The sequence below is a fragment of the Prosopis cineraria genome, unplaced genomic scaffold, assembly GCF_029017545.1.
Source record: "Prosopis cineraria cultivar Desert tree isolate PC_DT_omini unplaced genomic scaffold, ASM2901754v1 PC2, whole genome shotgun sequence".
Lineage (NCBI taxonomy): Eukaryota > Viridiplantae > Streptophyta > Magnoliopsida > Fabales > Fabaceae > Prosopis > Prosopis cineraria.
Window position 1 is genome coordinate 16,726,432 of NW_026555333.1, and position 22,168 is coordinate 16,748,599.

Genomic DNA, 22,168 nt, shown 5'->3' on the forward strand with positions numbered 1-22,168 from the left:
GAGCGGTTCAAATCAAGTTTTAACTTTTTAATATTATAATAATTATTTAATAATAATTAAATCTCAATTATTAAAATTATGATCAAGTGTGGAAAAGATAAAGCGAGAATGATAGTTAAATTTTTAAAAAATAAGTTAAAAATATCGATCTAAATAATTGCAAATTTAAGAGTTTTAATTATAAATAAATATTTAAATATTAAATAAGTATTTACGGCAGAATTCGAAAGCTCCTCCTTCAGCAGCGTGTCCGACGTCATTCATCTCTGAAGCCGAGACCTCTCATCTCTCACGGCTTCTTCTTGCTTCAGACTCATTCTCGTCCGTGACTCATATTTGGTGTTTGTAGCCGCATCTAACACGTTGTCCTCCTTTTTGAAGTCTTCCGATCCTGGCTGAGGAATTTCCGCTTCTTGATATGAAGCTTCTCTCGTTTACTAAAAGCTTATTTATCTCTTGGTCAATATTTTTTAAATTTCTTTCTAAAGGTCGGTGAGACCAAGAGATTATAAAATATGTATTTTGACCAGCGGTGCCTACTGGTAATACTTACAAAAAGAAAATTTTTAAAAGACACACGGAATCTTATGTCATTTATGTTATATTTAAAAGAATAGTATGAATTAAATACATTAATGTCTTTTTATTAATTATATTAAAATAAATAGAAAAGAGAAGATAAATGACTCTAAGAGTACATAATTATTTTTTTATTCTTGATGCTTATCTATGGGCTGCTGAATTCAACGATGGTGTCTTTTTTCTTACTGGGGAGGATCACTGTTTTGAGATTTCCAAGTCTTCCACCAAACAGCCTTGTGCCGTATCATTCCTTTTAACATATTGCCGTCGAATCCTTCAACAATTTGAAAACTGAGGAAATGAGAAGCAATTCCATCTACGGCTTGATACCATTAAGTTTAACGCCGCACTATCTAATGTCACTTATAATTGTTTCTTTTTTTTTTGTTTTCATGTGCATATATGTATATGTTCAAGACAAAGTTAGGTATTAAATTAATAGCGGATATGAACACTTTTTAAAATGATGATTTGAATATTGGTTTGTCATGTTGAGAGGGTATAATTCCTTTCACTAGATCAAGTAACATATAAAGCTTTAACCTAAGTGTTAATTTGAGGATGAAGTATTATAAGAGGCATTTTAGATGAGACGTACATTAGAGAACCTGAATCCAATCAGATCCCACGTAGTATTTACCGGTTTCTTCCGGCCTCCTTATTTTTTGATGAAATTCTCGTTCCTCCTTCGACGTCGTTTTTCAAACACCAATCAATTACTATCGTTTGGTCAATGGCTATACTCCAAATTACTCCGTCAACATGCACGACTTGACCTCTCTTTCCTTCTTAATAAAACTTCACCCCCTTGACATGCAAATAAACTGAAACAAAGATATAATCCCATCAAATAGATCTCATCAAAAGATGCTTCCACCTAATTCATCCCTTCCTTTAATCACCTTCATATTCTGGTCATGGTGGACGCTTAACGGCGTCGTTTCCGACCGCCAGATCAATCTTCTAAGCCAAGGCTGCACCCCTTCCAACTACTTTTTCGTCTTGTCCAACTTCTCCATCTTCAGCGACAACGTCAACAAAACGTTTCGCGAGATCAGAGAGCAGCTCGTCAATAATCAAAACAAGCACTTCGTGACGGCGATGCGAGTCAACGCAGAAAACCCAGTTTTCAGTCTTTTTCAATGCAGAAACTACCTCTCCATTCATGACTGTGTTGCCTGCTTCGACGCCGCCGCCAAACAGATCCGCGACTGCCGTGCCGGAGCACATGGTGGCCGTGTCATCTACGACGGCTGCTTCCTCAGGTACAACTAGTCCACCTGTTCATTTTCCTCCTTTTCTTTTTTCATTTTTTCCAGCTGCCAGGAAAGTTGAGGTCTGCCCTCTTCTTGCCTAAATATTTTATTGCTTTATTATATAGTAGTTTTTGTGGTTTACGTGTCTTTGATTAAACTGTAGCAAAAGTGAGCAAACAAAAACAAAAAACAAAGCCACCTAATCTTGCTTACTGGTGAGTGGGTTCCTGGGGTAAAAGGTAGGAACAACGGAGAAATTAAATAAAATTTGGTTTATTTTTATAGATGTATGATATTACAATTAATATATAAAATAATATAAAAACAAAATTGATAATCATAGATTTGCAAATTTTTATTTTTATTGAAGCTGTACTTCTATTTTTTGTGCTAACCGGTCAATAGGTACACATAGAGAACCGCAGTGGGTGTTCATCACCTTATGGAGTGATCTAGGTTCTTCATTTCCTCTCAAATAATCTCCGTTGTTGCTTTAAAATTATTTTTTCAATATTTTTATATTATATTTATTGAAATAATGATTATAAAAGATTAAAATATTAAATCTGGATGAGACAGACTATATCTAAATGGTCAATTATTTAAAATTATAAAAATTTTAATATTAAATTGGACTTTTTAGATTACATTTGTACTATCTAGAGTACATGTGGATAGTCAATTTATAAAAATATTAAAAAATTAATATTAAATTGGATCATTTAAATTGAATCTTTACTAGCCAAATTGGCGATAAACAAATTTATTAAATATTTCTATATTTTTTACATATTTTTATTCTAATAAATTTAAAATAAAAATAAAAAATCTAAATTTGGATTGTCAAAATCTTCTTAGGGATGGTAACTACCATGATATTTATCCTCTAACAAGTATTAAAAAAAAACAGTCCATATTTAATATTATTTTTTATAATTTTTATATATTTTTATTTTGATAAATATAATATAAAAATATTTTAAAGAATAATTTTAAATCAACAGCAAAGATCATTTGAGAGAAATGAAGGGCCTAGGTCATCCCATAGGGTGATGAGCTCAGGATTGATGACCACCGAATATAGTTCCTTACATATAGGGGTTTGGCAGCTTATATATTGATAAGTACAGAGAAAAACTTATATATTGAACTTGGAATTGAAAATGACAAGTGGTATGCTTTGTGTATTGAGGTACGAGACCAATGCTTTCTTTGACGAGACAACAGAGAATTTCAATGCCGTGTCGTGTGGTAATCAATCTACAAGAGAATCCACAGAATTTACCTCACTTGTGCAGCAAGTTCTAATGAATCTGCAAACGACAACACCAAAAAAACAAGGGTTTTTTGCAGCCACAAAAGCACAATTGCCTGAGAATGGTTCAACTATTTATGCTTTTGCTCAATGTACTGAAACTATCACACAGGATGGGTGCCTCAATTGCTTGAACACTGGGTACAACAATATGCTTGCTTGTTTTCCCAATTCTGATGGTAAGGCTTATGCTGCTGGGTGCTTCATGAGATACTCCAACACTTCATTCTTCCCTGATAATTACCAGACCATTGATGTCACTCCCTTAATAGACAAGCAAGGTACGGTTAATTCAAAGATTTAAATATAATACAAATATTCCAGTATCACTGTTAGATTGTCTAAGTATGAGTGGACTTAAGTTAATATGAAAGATCCCACATCAAATAAAGTTAGACTTAATAATTAATATACACTCCCTCCATTCAAAAATGTAAAGTATTTTTTGTGGAGTTGAATGTTAAAAAATGTAAAGCATTTTTAGTCTTTCGAGGTGTAATCATTACCTTTTTTTTCCAAAAGTACCCTTATTGATGAATGACTTTATATTTATTGCAGCATGTTTAATAAGTATAAATATGAAAAGATAAGGTTAATTGAAAAGTAGAGAACTACTTTATTGAGGGTGAGATTTAGTTAAAAATACCTTATATTTTTGAATGGAGGGAGTAATAAAGAAAAAAATACATAATTAAATTTGATTATTTGAGATTTTGAATTAAGATGTGATGTTATTCAGTTGCTATTTGCCCATTTGTTCATGAGTTGGCTTGAATTCAAGTTTTAAGTTAAAATATGGTGTCCATCTACTATTATTGCTTTCTATTTCTAGCCATCACAATTTGACTTTTTCTTATCTTGTGTAATTTGAAAATTCGTGTTATATATTCCTTAATTTGTGAGTGCATAACTAGACATGCATGGAAATATGTTTTATTGAATGGGATGGAACAGTTTAGGTGTTTTCTATTTATTTGTTTACTAGATTTTGTTAAAACAAATCTATATATATATATATATGAGTTTTTAACTATTCAACAACGTAGCGGATGAATTTTTTTTTGGATTAAACAGCACATATTAACTTAATAGAAGTGAAAATAAGGGTCTGTGTAATCAATGTAGAAGTGAAAATCTATAGGGAATTAACCATGCTATTGATAAGTTGTGAATATTACAATTCTTATATGGGTCTGTGTAATTGTTTTATTTTTCAACATCTTTCAACCCATTCTATTAGGGTTCCACACAACATTTTTTACTCATCCGATCTTTTTCTACACATTATGATCGATAATGGGCGCATCATGAGATAATCCATCACTTCATTTTTTCTTATAATCAGACCATCAATATCACTCCCTTGAAACAAAAAGGTACATTTTTTTCAAAGGTTTAAATTTAATACAGACACTAAATATGAAGTTGCATATGTATAACCTGATACTAATTTTAAAGTTATATTTAATCAACAAGTGCTATGACTGATTTGAAAATGATCAGTTCCCTATTTTCCTTCCTTCAAGGTTCAAGCAAGAAAGTGGACATTATTGGTGGAGTAGTTGGAAGTGTAGCTTGTTTTTTAATCCTCTTTGTATTATTTGCCTGGAGGATTAGACGACCAAACACTCCTAAGAAAGTTCCCAGAGGTAAATTACTTGGAAAGTTTTCAACTATTATACACATTTAATTATATAATTAAGGAGATACATTGGTTTTTCACTTTTTGCATGGAAAAAATTTAGTCTTTCATCTCCACTTAGCGATCAATTCCTTTTTGTTTTTAAATTACAAATACTCCTTCTAGTTTACAATATAAATTAGGACACTTCCAACATGTATCACACATATTAAAGAAATTTATTTTTAATCTCATGAAAAACATAATTATTTTTTCAATTTTGCACTTATTTACAACTAACATCTATAATTTCTTATACATAGTTACTCCATGCATATATTAATCAATGCAAGGATAAGAATGAAAAGATATTTCTTAAAATTCATAGTACAAAAGGCATTTTTTGCTATAGTTAAAATACATTTTTTCTAACAGAAGATGCTGTGTAGTGTAAGATTGTGTGGTAGTAAATAGATATTTTTCACCATAAGTCAAAAGAAATTGTGACAAAAAATAATATTTTTTGCCACAGGTCCCAGCTTACTTGTGGCAAAAAACACGGTGACAAAAAATATCATCTTTTGCCACAAATCTCAACTCACCTATAGCAAAAAATAGCAACAAAATACTATCTATTGACATAGGTCTTAGCTCACTTATGGCAAAAAATAGCATCTTTTGCCATAGGTACGAGCTCACCTATGGCAAAAAATGACTTTAAAGTGCATTTATGATGACAGTTTTAGCCACAATTGTCACCATAGATGAATCTTTTACCACAGTTATTGTAATAATTGTTGCTATAAATACTATATATATTTTTAATAGAATCATTTATAACTTTATACATCCCTTACTTACAAACCTACATTAATACATAAACAACAAATCTAGAGACCAATACGAATATATCTAGTGCAAACATATGAATTAAAAATTTACATTTTCAATACAAAAATATCTAGAAAGTTTCAACTTTAATCTTGTTAATTTCAAGAAAAAAACTAGACCGTAAATTGTGTATATGTCTCAACTCTTATTTAGAGTATGGCTCTAAACTTTAGAAATGCTACAAATTCAATAACAATATACAAATGAATAATAACTTATGTATATGGAAAACTTTATAATTATAAATCATTATTAACAAATTATTACTTAATCAAATGAGTAAATAATACTTTGAGTGATGATTTCATACACAAAAATTATCACATAATAACCACACTCTACACTTCCTAATCATTGAGGACACTATAAAAAAAATAAAAAAAAATTAAATTCATTAAACCAATATTATAATGTTCATATATTCTAATTAAGGAATAAATTTAAAATACTTACTTGCAATGGCATCTACTTGATTTTATTTTTTTTCTTGTCAATCATTCTCGTTGATTTCCAATATGTTGCTAAAGATCTATTTATCAAAATATACACACTTAGAAAATATTAAATATATATTATTAATAAAACAAAATAAAATTATTTAAAAACTTACAATTCAATCAAAAACTTCATATCCTCCCTTACTTTCCTTTGTAGTGAATAAACCCAGTATATAGTATTTTCATACGGGCAAATGACAGAAAGTATCCAATAATGATTACAATATATTAATTTATATTAATATCACATCATTAAGCAAACTTTTTTTATAAATTGAGGGATGAATTTAAAATTTAATACCTTTCAATAATTGATAAAAACCAGCACCTCTTCTTTTACTTACACGTCATTTTTTCAATATAAGAAGCTCTTTGATTCACTTTGCCACATGAGGTTAAAAGTGGAGACAAGAACCCATAATTATTATCAATATCGAGTTCGGTGCATATCTTGTGGAGGTACCTTTGATAACAAGAAATACGTTAGCAATAAAATAAAAATATTAAATATTAATTTATAAATAAAAATGAATACATACATGATAAAAACTTGAATTATTGCCAAATCCAACCACTCAAAAATAATGAGGTCATTAATATCTTTCCTGACAACTTTAAAAGTAATAGGCTTTCCAACAATCTTTTCGATTACACTTATTTCATAGGAAAATTCATTCATGTCAAGCACCACCGAAGCCAACCATTTCAAATCATCTTACACCGGTTGGGGATGGAGCCCAGAGATTCTTTTAATTGTAGGAGTTTCTATAATTAATATATAATGAAAAATAGAAATACCTATGTTATTAATTAAAAAAATTGTAACATTTTCATATCTCTTTAGTAACCTGTCGAACTAGCTTTTTCAACCAAATAATGAAATTAGGTTGAGCTTGTCCTATTGTTTGTACGTCCTCAGTAGGAAATGGTACATGAGAATTAGCATCCACAACCTCTTCAATTATCACCTTTACTTAGTTATGTTGTATCTATTAATGGAGGATTGTAGTTATATGGTTATACACCTTTTTATATGCAACTACTCATTTTCCATGATCTTTCACATAAAGTATACATGGCACTCCTTGATATGATAGGCTAAGATCACACACTGGATCTATAACACCACCATAATTTAGTGCTTATTGTGGTTGCATTTGCATATTACTAATCATTGATTGCATTTCCATTATCATTCTTAACTTGCATTCCACTATCATCATTTGCACTTATTAGATTGGTACAAGATTAAAAGGTAGAGGTCCAAAATATTATTTTATACCCATGCCTTTTGGAACCCCCTAACACGGCCAAGGTGCTCTTCACTCCCTAAGGTCATGGTCAATATATCCTTCCTATTAGTAAATACAAAGGTTCCCTCAAAGGATACTTCTGTAAGAGTATCCTGGAACATGTAAGCAAGTAGAAACTAATGTAATTAATAAATTTCAATCATATGATTAAGATATTGACTATAAAAATAATTATAATTTTCTCAACTATTTCTCTAGCCTCCAGGGAAATAAACTTTCCCTTTTTATTCATCCATCCTCTATTCTATGCTTGAGTACAATTAATAAGAGATGGACGAGAAATATCTTTAATATGATCAACCCCTACCGTTTGTCTTTTAGAGCGTCCCACTTCTTTTAATTTATTATATCATAAATATATGCATACCCTTCTTGAAACACAAAATAGTGTTATAGATTTTTCTTTCAACGCTCTTGACCTTTTTAACTTTTTTTTCTATTAAAAAATAATGAAAAGCATTTGTTAAAAATAAATCTTCACTAATACTAAACAAATTATCATATTTTTCTTACCTTACCAAAAATTTAGGGTCGTGTCTACTGTGAACAAATTTCATTCATATGCCATAATCAATGAATAGATATTTCTCCTAAGGTTTTTCCATGCTACCATCATTGTCACTATCATCATTTTCGTTGTCATTCTTAGGAAACAAATATTTTCTAGTAAGCTTGGTCTTAAAGTCCCTCCATCAATCCCCCAACATACTTTAGCCACTTATCCTTTAAAAATGGAGTTTCCTCAATGTCATAAATAATTTGCAAAATAATACATGCCAACAATGAATTTAGTAACAACATATATTTCAAAATAAAAGTAGATGTGACATATATCAATTAGAAATACCAGTATAGATTCCCAAATATCATTCTGTCACTTTCATTTACATCATCCCACTCTTCCTTTAAAATGCTAATTTTTTAACATGCCACCAAACCCACAAAACTCTTAAAAATGTTTCCTTTCTTCTTATCAATTGGTTGGCCATTATCATCAAAATCAAGATGAATTCTTTCATGTATTTAAGCCAACTTAGTAAGTCGTGTGGCCCCACTTTTACCTCTTTTAAAATTTGTTTTGTTAGTGATGGGATGCTTCATTTTTTTTCTAAAACAAATAAGATAAATAAGGTTAGTAACAAGAAATATAATAAATTTAAACTAATGAAAAAATGAAAGTATAAAAAACAAAACCAAATGAATCAAAAAGATCTTATAATATTCTGTTACCATTATAAAAATATTTTAATTCTCCCATAAACTTTCATCATGATCAATTCGAATGTCATATACATCATCGTCATCTTCCACATCCAATAGGGGTGGGGTTAGCATAAAAGGAGGGATTTCTTCAATACCAAAAATTATTTCATCATTTTCACCATGAGTAAGGAAACTTTTTTCTAATAGAACCATGAATAACCTCTTATCAGCTAGATCAATGACAAAAAAAAAAACTTGTTTTGCATGAGTTACCATTATAAAAGGCTCATCCTTATATTTTGTCTTATTAAGGTCCACTAAAGTAAAACCCAACTTGTCTTCATGAACACTATGCTTAATATCAACCCACCTATACTTGAAAATGGGCTCCTTAAATTTAAAGTAGTCAACTTTTCATATCTCTTCAATGACCCCAAAATATGACGAGGATGTCAATGTTAGATTTTTATCTTTTGCAGTAGAAAAATGAGTTACCTTAGCTACTACTATTACCCCACTATTTTTCATAGTGCTATTATCATCCTGTATTTTGTATAAAATAAATATCCATTAATGTCATATGCACTCCAAGTTATAACATCAAAGTTAGGCCTACTAGCTAACCATCTTATTATATCTGAAACATTAGATTTCCTATGATCCTCCTTTACCCTTGCCCTAAACCAGAGTGAAAAATATTTGTTGTGCTCACTTAGCAACTATTTATCAGCCTTTTTAGGATATTGATCCTTTAATTTCTTTTTGTGTGCATCCAAACAATCTTGAATATCATTGGTGTTATTCAAGATGTACAGATGTGCTTGCTGCATTTCTTTATGAGTCATGTGCTTTATTTTCATGCCTCATGGTGAGATTTGGGAACATCAATAGATTCTAGTTCGGATGGATATTTAGTACAAAACTCGACAACCTCCTTAACTACATATCTTTCAACAATCGAGGTTTCAGGACAATGGAGATTTTTCACATAGCTTTAAAAATTTTCATGTAATACTCAAATGGATACATCCAACATAGATAGACAAGGCTGCACAACTTTATCTCTCTCAATAAATGTATAATTAAATATACCATGATGTCAAGAAATGAGGGAATAAAATACATTTACAGTTGACACAAGGTAATGACAACATCATTTTACAACTTATCTAATTTCTGAGGATCGATGACTTTGCTACAAATTGCATTGAAGAAGAAACATAGTCTAATAATTGATTTTCTTACCTTTTCCTCTAATATGTCTTGAATGGCTACTGGCAACAATTGTTGCATTAGTACATGGCAATCGTGAGACTTTAAATCAACTAATTTTAAATCTTTTATTGATAAAAGGTTCTTAACAGTTGAAGAATATCCTTGCGGAACCTTAATACCACGTAGAGACTCATAAAAACTTCTTTTCTCTCTTTTAGACAAAGTATGAGGAGTTGGGCTCATGTAAGTCCTCTTTCCTTCTACTCTTCGACCTAAATTTGTTCGTATTCCTATGTCAAGTAAGTCTAGTCTTGCTTTGACTCCATCCTTGATCTTTCCCTTTATATCTAACAGTGTTCCAATGACACTGTCACACACGTTTTTTCCACATGCATCACATCAATATTGTGTTTCACATCAAGGGTGCTCCAATAAAGGCGATAAAAAAAATTGACCTCTTCTTCCACTGATTCTTTTGAGCTTCCTTTTTTTAGCTCTTACCGAATACCACATCAACATCTTTCACCCATTCATATACTAAGCTTGCAGTTAATGGAATCATACTCTTGATAGCTATTAAATGACTTCATCCGCTTGTGATAAGGTGGTCTCGTCTCAAGAATCTTTGGTGACTAAGATAAACTATCTTCTTCTTCTTGTGTTTTAGTTGTTGATGGGATGTGTTTTTTTTACAAATAGGGCATGCTTTATGCCCCCTCACACTATATCCAAACAAGTTCTTATATGCAGGAAAATCATTTGTTATGCAAAAAAATCATAGCTCGTAACTTAAAAGATTCATTTCGATATAAACCAAACACTTCCACACCTACCTCCCACATCATCTTCAAATCTTCAATCAATGGTGCTAAGTAAATATTTGTCATTTTTTGGTTGTTTAGGGCCTGAAATCATCAAAGATAGCATGATATATTTGCATTTCATGCATAACCATAGAGGAAGATTATAAATCACTAACAAAACAAGCTATAAGCTATGTTGATTGCTAAGATTGCCACAAGGATTCATTCCATTTGTACATAGTCCAAGCATAAGATTTCTAGGCTCATTACCAAATTTAGGAAATAATTGATCAATTCCTTTTCATTATGGAGAATTGGCTGGTTGTCGAAGCATGCAATTAATTTTTCTCTCATCAGCATGCCATCTCAAGTTTTTGGCCTTATTCGGATTAGTGAACAAACGCTTAAATCTTAGTATTATAGGAAGATACCATAGCACCTTCACTAAAGGCCTCTTAGAAATAGAATCATCACTACCATCTATCTTTGTTACTTTGTAACATGATGCCTTACAGACCAGACATACATCCAACACTTCAAAATTATTTCTGTACATATATAGCTATTGGAGCAAGCATATATCTTTTAGTACCCTAAATCCATTGGACATAATATTTTTCTTCCTTATAGTAACTACTTAGAAGTGTATTACCCTTTGGAAATATCTCTTTCAATAATCTAAGCAACTCTGTGAAACTCTTATTGCTCCATCCACATCTCGCTTTGAAGTTGAATAACTTTAACACTGCTATTAGTCATGTATATTTTGTACACCTTGGATACAAAAGCATTTATGAATCATAGTACAAGCTATCATATTCATGCACCTTCTCAACAGCTTCAATGCCAATATCACATAACATATCCTCTATTTGATCACCAAAATCTATATCATCATTCTAAACTTATGCATACTACATTTTCTAGATTCACCATGCAATACCTATTGTCTGTATACTTTATAGAACCTAAAACAAATTAGGTGATCCTTACTCTCCATAAGACTTCATCGCAACCTATTCAAGTACTTAACACAAAGACAATAGAATAATCCTTTACTATTAGAAACATTGTTCTTTGCAAATTCTAAAAATTGATCTACTCCCCTTTTATATTTATCACTTGTTCGCAAAGCATCTATCCAACTAAGGTTCATCATTACCCATTTCAAATATCAATAAATAATTTATAATTTAAAAATCTGACATCATAACAATTTATAAAGCAAGATCTCCAGGGCACTAATCCCTCAATTTGATCAATTTAAGCACATCTTAATTGAATTGTCAATAATTAAGATATATTGTTCTACTTAACCTTACTAAAACACCAATTTCAACAAATTTTAGCAAATCTCAATGATTCAACTTCAACAAATAAATTATACTGAATTTAAAGAAATTAATATCATGGAAATTTTAAAAAAATAATTTGGCAGCATAACTATCACACCCTGAAAGTAGAGGATGACTAGCACGGGTGCGAACCACTTCACACATCCTTGTAAGCCTCAAAATGAAAATTTATTTCATTTTAGAAAAAAGAATTAATCAAATTATATGAAAGTTATGATAATTCGATACTAATTGTCATAACAAAGTTTTAACATTTTTGTAGAAATTTCGGCAAAACCTCCCCTGTAAATAGGATCTCCTGAAAGTTCTACAACACAAAAAATTTATAGAGTAAAGTATCAGTTAGGAGCTTAACTCCTTCCAACCCGCAACAATATATAAATCAAAATAAAGTTCTAACAACAATCTATGTAGAGCAACTAATCTTTCTTCTAAATCAAGATACATAAGACTTAAACATTTACATTAAAAAGTAACAATACTAAATAAAATTTTCACCCAATATAGTTGTATTTTCCTTCAGAGGTTAGTGGTGGGATCAACGTCAGCTAATAAATCTGAGACTAAAATAAATTTTTTTCAATGAATAGCATTCTAAAAGTAGAATTTAAAAGAATTAAAATAAAAACTCAAATATTAGTATAAACTAATTGAAAAGATGATAATTCAATATAATAAACTTATAAATCTGTAAATCATAATCATAATCGTAAAATGAGAGTAAATTGGAAGCAATTGATTTTATCATGCTTAAAGAAAATAATTTATTCACACATAAATCAAAGTAATATACTTGCTAACCAAAACCATGGAAATCTCAAAAACACATATTAGTCAACATTTAGAATTTTGAGAACTCAACAGAACAAGTAATAAACATGAACACACAATCTATGAGGGCAAATGTTGCTCTTCGCAAATGCATAGATCGTAGCAAGTAATATAATGAAAGTAAAGTATCGTTCCCTCAAAGATTTGTTTGAAAATAGTGATCAAACAGAAGACTAAGCAAATTGAATCAAGTTGAGCAAAATATAATTAGGTGAAGGTTGATGTAGCAAACTAAATTAGAATTGATAAATAAAGGAAACAAAATAATTCACAGACTTCAAGCACAAATTGGGACCTAGAATTATTTATCTCCCTTGTATCTCAACACCAAAATCACCTCCTCTCCTAAATACTTTTAATAAAAATAAGTGCTAACCTAGGGTTTTAAAAATACTTGGCCAAGCTCTCTCAAGTCATGAATAAGTATTTAGTTAAATTAATTGTCAATCTCTTGTTACAATTAATAAAACTCAATTTTTATCTCCAACCCTAATGTGGCTATGCAAGGCTAGCAAGTATATCTCTATTTTACTAGCAAAACCATCCAGTCAACATATAAATATCAAGTTCTTGCACTATTTTACCTAAGTTCAACACTCAACTTAGCCCTCTCAAGCATCAATCAAGTGAATCCAACATCTAAATGGTGGCCAATCACTTAGAAGCATTAAGAAAAGAGTAAAATAAACACACATATATATCATTAATCACAAAAAAAGAGGAGAAACATAGTGTTAATCCATACAAGGGTTCCAAATAACCTTAGAACAAAGTGTTTAGCTACTCATAATCATCCAAAAGATACAAATACACAAAATATTTAAACCCATATCAAATATAAGAGAGGAAAGGAAAGAGGAACAGAAAAATTGAAGAAAAAGAGCTCTAAAAGTCTTCAAAACTCCATTCTCTTGGACCCAACTCTTCCAATGCCCAAGCCCTAGATCACAAAGTTCAAAATGGTTGCTTAAAGTTTGAAGAATGCATTCTGGGTCGAGCTCTCAGCATATACATGTCCTAGCCAACCAATTTTTGTTAAATAAAATGTAGCATTTTTCTGACATTGGCGAAAGTCGCAAACAAAAGTCGCGACTTTTTAACGACTTTGACAGTTTTGAACTGTTTTCACAATTAACAAAATTTATCTTTTTTGCACTTAATTTCTTCATCCAAAAGCCTTCCAAATGCATCAACAAAATTCTAAAAATGCATTTAATTAAATATTAAACCAAAATAACACAAATTAGCCCAAAAGTATCAAATTAAAGCCAAGAATGCAAACTTAAAGCAAAATACACATTTTCCTAATTTAGGCAATAAAAATATATACAAATGAGCCAAAATGGATTAGAATCTTAAGAAAATGTGATAAAATAACATTAAATTCTAAAGGTTAATAGTAAATAACTAAACACAGCTTATGCCATGAAAACAAACGTGGACACACAGTCCACGAGGGTAAGTAATCAAATGTGGCTCATGGCCATGGAATCAAACCCGAGTATAAAGCCCATGAATAACAAACGTGAGAACAAAGCCTACAAGACAAACTAGCTAGTTTTTAACCATAGCACTATAGGCTAATGAAATTGCCATTAGCAACAGTGTTCTGTTTAGAGTCCCCTGAAAAATCACACTTCAAACACATGAGAAAAATAATCACTTCTGAAGTACAATTTATATTTTCAATACCCAACTTGCATGAATCATTTCAAATTTTAATTTAGTACTTGACAAAAATAATATTTCATAGATAATGTACAAGCTTGCATTAGTTGAATAACCAAGAATTTCCAAAGTTTAATAAATAAAATAATTTCATAAATCTTTGAAATATATTTTTTGACGAAATAAATGCATGTATCACCATTTAATTGTCCATCATCAATATTCCATAATTTCCAAAACTAACAGTAATTCATAAGAGTAAAATAGTTAGTAAAAATCTATTGAAAATAATATAAATTAAAGGGAATGCTATTAACTTACATGCCAAAGCTCCGAATTTCCAAAATATTCTGTCTTCAATTTCTACCAGAATTCTCTTCTTTCACACACCCTATTCAGATATAAAAAATGAAGTTTCAATAGATTTTCAATCTTTAACACAATTCCAAATTTATGATTTCAAATTAGTCCATGCATTACCCCTAAAATCACTAATTTCCTTCATATACCTTTAGCCATGCCACTCTATTTACTTAAGGTAAAACTTTCTCTTAGGCTTTGCACTAATTACTTTAGGTGCATAATTCTAACCATTCAATTGAAATATTCAGCAATTTACCATTAACCATACAAATTCCAAGAACAAATGAAACTTCAAAATATTTAAAGATCAAATTTAATTCTTCTAACAAGCATTTTGGCAAACATCTTACAAATTTCATGCCTAAGCTCTTATCTTTTAACTTCATGCTAATCAAATTCTCAAGATCAACTAGTCTAACAATAAATTTAACTGAGCCTTAAACATATGCATACATATATCTTTACCAAATTTTAAATGGATTTCAAGCTCATTTAACTTTATTTATTTATTATATACATATATATATATATATATTTCATTACACCATATAGTAGTAGTAGAACCAGAACAAAAAAAAATTGTATCTCACGTACAACCACAACAGAACATCACCCTCACAACAGAACCTACAATGAAAAGGTTTGAATCTCCTCACCTTAATCCAGTGAAATGCAACAGAAAAGGGAGCACAATGAAGTAGCCCCTGTGTTGCCAAACTGAGAGAAGAAAGGAAAGAAAACCTACAGCACCAACAGAGGAAATATGAATGTCCATCTTGGAAGAACAAAATAGAAGGAGATAAAGAATACCGATGGCAAATGGAGAAGAGAAGCTCACGCTCAAGTAACCACAAGACTCTCCACCGCAGAAACAAAGAGGAAGAAGATGAAACAAGCCACTGAACAGGGAGGGGAAAACCCAAATACAGCACGCCAGCAAGAAGAAAACCGTATCAATAGCAATGGACTAAACTCGCAACAGCACCACCAGCAACAACTCAAGCACGATGGCACAAATAGAGACGGAGCAGAAGACAAAGAGGAAAAACAAAAACAAGGAACACGGAGGAACAAACCAGAACAACTACAGTTTGAACCTCACCAACCACCACTAGAAACACGAAGGGGAGATGAGTTGGTGATCACTAGAATGGGAAAAGGGTTGGAGATGCAGAGAAAATGTTGAGTTGGTCAGCTTCTCTTACTCTCTCTCTCTCTCAATTTTTTTTGGAATGGTCGAAGAAGAGAAGGAAACTTTTATCAGATTTGGAAAGAGGTAATTTTGTAATTTTATAAACAAAGAGCGGAAAAATTTCCTGGTCTTCTTCGAACACGTGACCTAATGAGAGAATACATATTCTGCCGCCACTACTTTAGCTTTCTTTCTTGTCATATTTATCCTAAGAGTTAATATAATTACCATGAAAACATAAACTTGTATATATAATTTTTACTTAAAATTCCAGGGTTACCACAATAACAACTTGAGATTTTCCGAGCATTAAACCCTTAATTTGATCAATTTAAGCAACTCTCAATTGGCATTTTAATAATCATCAACTCTAGTCAACAATCAATAATATAATTTATGATAATGGGGTTCAAAATTTATCCCAGCAAACAAATTAAAAAAGAAAAAAATAGTTAAAAAGGACATAAAAATAGAAAAAAAATAATTTTTCTGAAGCTAAAAAATAATTAAGTAAAAAAAATAAAAAAATTGAAGGAAAAAAAGGGTGAATGGCAAGGTGAGCTGATGGGCAACACTAGCTAGAGGCAATGACAGCTAAGGGCTGTGGGTGAGGCAACGGTAGCTGGGGGCAATGCTTTAGTGGCGACGGCAGCTGTGAGCGAAGGCAATTGGGGGACATGGGCAACGAGCTATGGGAGTGAAAGAAGAAGAAATGTGAGCTAAGGGAGCAATGGTGCTGAGGGATAGAGTCGTCAATTAGGGTCAAGCCCATCAGGCTAGCCCTTCTAAGCTCGAAAAAATATAGGATTAGGCTGCTATTTTAGAGTGCAAAATGATAATTTGGGCTTTCCCTTTTTAAGCCCTAAAATAAAAGGGCCGACCCTTTTATAATTTTTTTAAATTTTAATATTAAAAAAAAATAAATATTATGCTAATTTAAAACCATAACCTCATTTCACTTGGATGAAGAAGGATTATAAAAAAAGTTTAATATCTTTGTCACTATTAAGGCTCCATAAAGAGAAGGATAGAATTCTGTTGATATTGATGATAATAAAAATCAGCAAGATTTTGCTAATAATGCTAAAAAAGTCTTATTATTATTGGTGTTGATTTTGTAATAGTGTTGTTTTTTTATTAGACTTAAATTTATTATTATGTGTATTGACTTAAATTTATTTTTGTAAATTAAATGTTACGTGTAATAACTTTTTTTAAATTTTAAATATGTTTTTTTAATTTTTAAATTAAAAAAATATAAGGTCGAGGCCTTGAAGGCCAAGGCCAGGCTAGCCAAACTGAAACCCTAAGGTGTAATCGAACTTTATAGGGCCAACCCATTTAGGCCCTGGCCCTTCAAGAGCTAACCCTAACTGACACCTCTACTGAGGGATATAGGGTATGGGAAGAGCTAAGGACTAAAGAAGCTAAGGGAGAAAGCCATAAGTGAGAGGAGGGAGCATCTTTGTAGAGCTAAGGGATTTAAAAAGCTGAAATAAGCTTGTCTTTAGTGACAGGCTTGAGGGCACCTATCGCTAAAGATTGTCTGAATTTCAGACAATTAATTTGTCTAAAATTCAGACATGTTTTTAGTGACAGGCGCAAAAAGCTGTCTCAATTCAGTCATTTGAATTTTAAAGTTCAAAATTTCTAAACTCAAACATAAATAAATAAACAAAATAAAATTTATAAAATTATTTTTAAATTATTTTTTTGTTAAGATTTATTTTAATTTGTCTTTTAATCTTTTATTTTTGTCTCAATTTAAAAATAATTAATATGTCTAATTTTAGGCACAATTAAATTTTAATTATTGAAAATATATTAATTATTCAATACATAAATTGTCTTTTATTTTACTAAATTTATAATCAAATTTTAATAATTTATTAAATAAAATTAATTTAATAATTTTTAATTTAGACACAATTAATTTTTCTTAAATATTACATTATTAATTTAGTATATAACAAATAATTTATATTAATTATGACTATTTTCTAAATTAATTTCATTTAGGTAATAAACATTTAAGAAATAATTTATTTTAATTAATTAATTAAATTATTTAATTTTATTTAATATTTCTCATAATTAATAAAATGTCTAAAATTCAGACTACCTTTGGTGATAAGCCCAAGGTTGCCTATCGCCAAAGATTGTTTGAATTTTAGACATTTTGAGTTTCTCAAAATGTCATAAATTCAGACATGTCTTTAGTGACAGGCACCTTCATGCCTGTCGCAAAAGCTATCTGAATTCAAACATGAACGAATAAATTAAAAAAATTATAAAATTATATTTTTTAGAAGTAAAACTTTTTATGAGGTTTATTTTAATTTTTTTGTATTTAAAAATATTAATATGTCTGATTTTAAGCATAATTAAATTTTAATTATTAAAAATATATTAATTATTCAACACTTAAATTTTATTTTATTTTATTAATTAGTAATCAAATTTTTAATAATTTATTAAATAAAATTAATTTAATTTTTTTAATTTAGACACAATTAATTCATCTTAAGTATTAGTTTATTAATAAAAAATAATTAAGAATATAATAAATAATTGATTTTAATTATAATTATTTTGTGAATTAATTACATTTATGTAAAAATATTTAAGTAATAATTTATTTTAATTAATTAATTAAATTATTTAATTTAATTTATTGTTTTTCATAAGCATTTATGGTGACAGGCTATCTTAAAACTATCACCATAAATGATTTACTTTTTAATTTAATTATCAATAAGCTACTTGCTCAAATATTACCACAGTTTTTTTACAAATTGTGGCAAAAAATATATTGTTAAAATTCTATTTTGCACTAGTGATTACAAAATATCCTACATTATAAACTAAAGGGAGTGCGTGCGTGTGTATGTTGACTGATTAATGTCATGCTGAACAGGAGAGATAGTTGGAGCAAACAAGTTAGGCGGCCTAGTTACTTACACTTACAGGGATTTGAAGTTTGCAACCAATGATTTTGATGAAAAAAATAAACTTGGACAAGGAGGGTTTGGTGTTGTATACAAGGTAATAAAATTTATTTCTATTTTCAGCATATTTATATATTCAAAAAATACATTCATAATTGAAATTCTTAATAATCATGAATAGGGCACTCTTAAAAATGGGAAAGTAGTTGCAATCAAGAAATTAACTTTTCACCAATTCACAAAGATGGAGGAAGATTTTGAAAGTGAAGTGAAGCTGATAAGTAATGTTCATCATCTAAATCTTGTTCGACTTTTAGGATGTTGTAATGAAGGGCAGAACAAACTTCTTGTTTATGAATACATGAAAAACAACAGTCTTGACAAATTCTTATTTGGTAAGCTTCAATCTTTAGACTGTCTCTATCTCGGTCACTAAGTAGTAGTTATTATAATATTCATAACATCATGGCGTAGATGGTTTTTTTTTTTTTTTGGAAATCACAATCAAGGACTCCTTGAGACAATTAATTACACTACAGGACCAAAGGATTCTGATATTACTTTACAGGATCAAAGGACCTAAATATAATTTAATTTTTTTGTGAAAAAACAAAAATATCCTTGATATATTTTTGTTGTGATGGGAGAATTGATTGTTGTTAAAGTGGGAGTGAGATTTGTTTTTTCTCGAATGAAAACTTGGTCACTAGATTATAAAAATTCTTCTACCACATTAACATTTGTAGTTGTTAATGAAGGAATTGATTGTTGTTAGAATGAAAATGAGACTTTTTTTTTTCTCGAATAGGGACTTGTTTACTGAATCACAACATTTGTTCTTCTCTACTACCAAGTTAATTTTTTAGAGTTGTTAATAATGTAATTGGTTGTTGTTAGAATGGAAATGAAACTCAATTTTTTTTGAATAGGGACTTATTCACCAAATCATAACACTTATTCTTCTTCACCAACAAGTTAATTTTTTAGAGTTGTTAATAAGGGAATTGATTGTTGTTAAATATAAATAGGACTTTTTTTTCTTCCCAATGGAGAGTTGTTGTTAAAAGAGTATATAATATACAAATGAAAGGTATTTTTGTCTTTTCACAATATAAGTAGTGTACTTGATTGTGATTTTTTCATTTCATTTTTTAACTTAACGACATACGATTGACACCTCCACTAAAAAAAAAATATGAACGTCATAATCTTATTGAAGAATTTGTAGTAAACTTCTTTATCAATTTTCTATAAATGAAACACCTTGAGGATGACTTTCATGTACGTCCCTACATTTTAATCATACCCTTGAAATTGTGTAAACTTGGAAAGTAGGTGAAAAGAAAGGTTCTCTTAATTGGAGACAACGATATGTTATAATTTTAGGAATGGCAAGAGGTTTGGCTTATCTACATGAGGAGCTTCATGTTCGTATCATACATAGAGATATAAAGACTCATAACATCCTCTTAGATGATGATCTACAACCTAGAATTGCTGATTTTGGGTTGGCAAGGCTTTTGCCTAAGAACAAATCTCATCTTAGCACAAAATTTACAGGAACATTGTAAGTATGATGTATTTGTTTTATTTTCTGAACTTCTAATATATGGTGCATGAATTATATTATTGAAGAAATTGTTAAAATCTATGTATGAAACAATGGAACACTCACATTACACCTCTAATCAGTTTTGGCATTTTATCCCCTTTAGCCTTTACATACCGTGAATACCTCGAGAAAGAAATTGTATTGATCTGGGACATGATGCAAACCTTTTTGTTGCTTACCCCTATTTCATACTTTTGTGCTTTACTAATATTGAAAAAAAATTGCTCGAATGAATAGCGATGGATTTGTTTCTTAATATTTATGTGATTATGATTGAGACAATTGCTCCAACAATTACAATTAAAATAATATTGTGCATTTGACAGGGGATATACAGCACCTGAGTACATAATTTATGGTCAATTATCAGAGAAGGCTGATATCTATAGTTATGGTGTTGTAGTCTTGGAAATCATCAGTGGTCAACGAAGCAAGGAATTAACCATCAAAGATGATGTTGAGGGTGAATTCCTCCTCCAAAAAGTGAGAAAATTTTTAGGGATTTTTGAAAGGGCCATTTTTATATAATTTAGATTCAAGACTTCTTTGAAAACTTAATTGAACTCTTTTAGTAAATCCCGCCAGTACTTTATTACAGAATCCAAAAATAAATATTTAAGAAAACATTATCCTAGGTTTTGCTCTACCTATTATATATAAGCCTTCTCATTCCATTTCTCTTTAATTGTCAAATTGTTAGGCTTGGAAATTATACGAGAGAGGCATGCACCTAGAGTTGGTGGATAATACCTTGGACCCTAATGAGTATGACACAGAAGAAGTGAAGAAAATCATAGAGATTGGTTTGCTTTGCACTCAAGCATCTACTGAAAGAAGACCAATGATGTCTGAAGTAGTTGCTTTGCTCAATTACAAGGATTTTTTAGAGAATATGAAGCCCACTATGCCTATCTTGATTGAAACTAATTAAAGGTATATGGGAATATAATACACTTCTACTTATGATGCTTCTACATCCAATGCTACTGCCTAGATTGTTCAATGATGTCACCAGCTGAGGGTCGATTCAAATAAGGAAGGTGGAAGTGGACAACTAGAAGTATGAGGATTATTTTAAGAATAAAAGGGGTGGTGATGGATGGCAATAACTATTCATAGCCCCACCCCTGTGAATCCTTGTTAACATTATTTGATAATCATCATCATCATTCCCGGTGTCGAATGTCTACCAAACACATGCTTTTATAGTTACGAGATATAAATTATCATTAATTATCCTAATAGAGCTGCAATGGGATATTGAATCAAACGAGTCATAAAATGAAGAGAGTGATGAGTGCAATATAGTGCGTTACTCGTGTTGATGAATAGTGACTTCATCACATAAATTATAAAGATATGTGTTTGTTAACCCCTATAATGATTCTAATATATTTTGGCTCTGTTGTATATATTTTTCTTGTCTAAATTAGGAAAATGGGCATCTTATATAGAGTTTGTACACTTAGCTTTATTTTGTCACTTTTGAGTTAAAGTAGTGTT

At 30.2% G+C, this 22,168-nt stretch overlaps 1 protein-coding gene across 2 annotated transcripts; it reads left to right on the plus strand.

Annotated features, from left to right (window-relative positions):
- Positions 1-1,366: 1,366 nt before the first annotated feature.
- On the plus strand, positions 1,367-21,940 carry LOC129300003 (cysteine-rich receptor-like protein kinase 2). Of its 2 annotated transcripts, none has more exons than XM_054938523.1 (8): positions 1,367-1,847; positions 3,031-3,434; positions 4,680-4,802; positions 19,023-19,150; positions 19,235-19,448; positions 20,440-20,620; positions 20,992-21,148; positions 21,366-21,940. In XM_054938523.1, exons 1-8 carry the CDS (start codon positions 1,450-1,452, stop codon positions 21,594-21,596), a joined length of 1,836 nt encoding a protein of 611 aa, XP_054794498.1. In that variant the 5' UTR covers positions 1,367-1,449; the 3' UTR covers positions 21,597-21,940. The 2 variants fall into 2 exon arrangements, with proteins under 2 accessions (XP_054794498.1, XP_054794503.1); XM_054938528.1 differs by having other exon boundaries at positions 21,069-21,148; positions 21,366-21,499.
- The last annotated feature ends 228 nt before the right edge of the window (positions 21,941-22,168 follow it).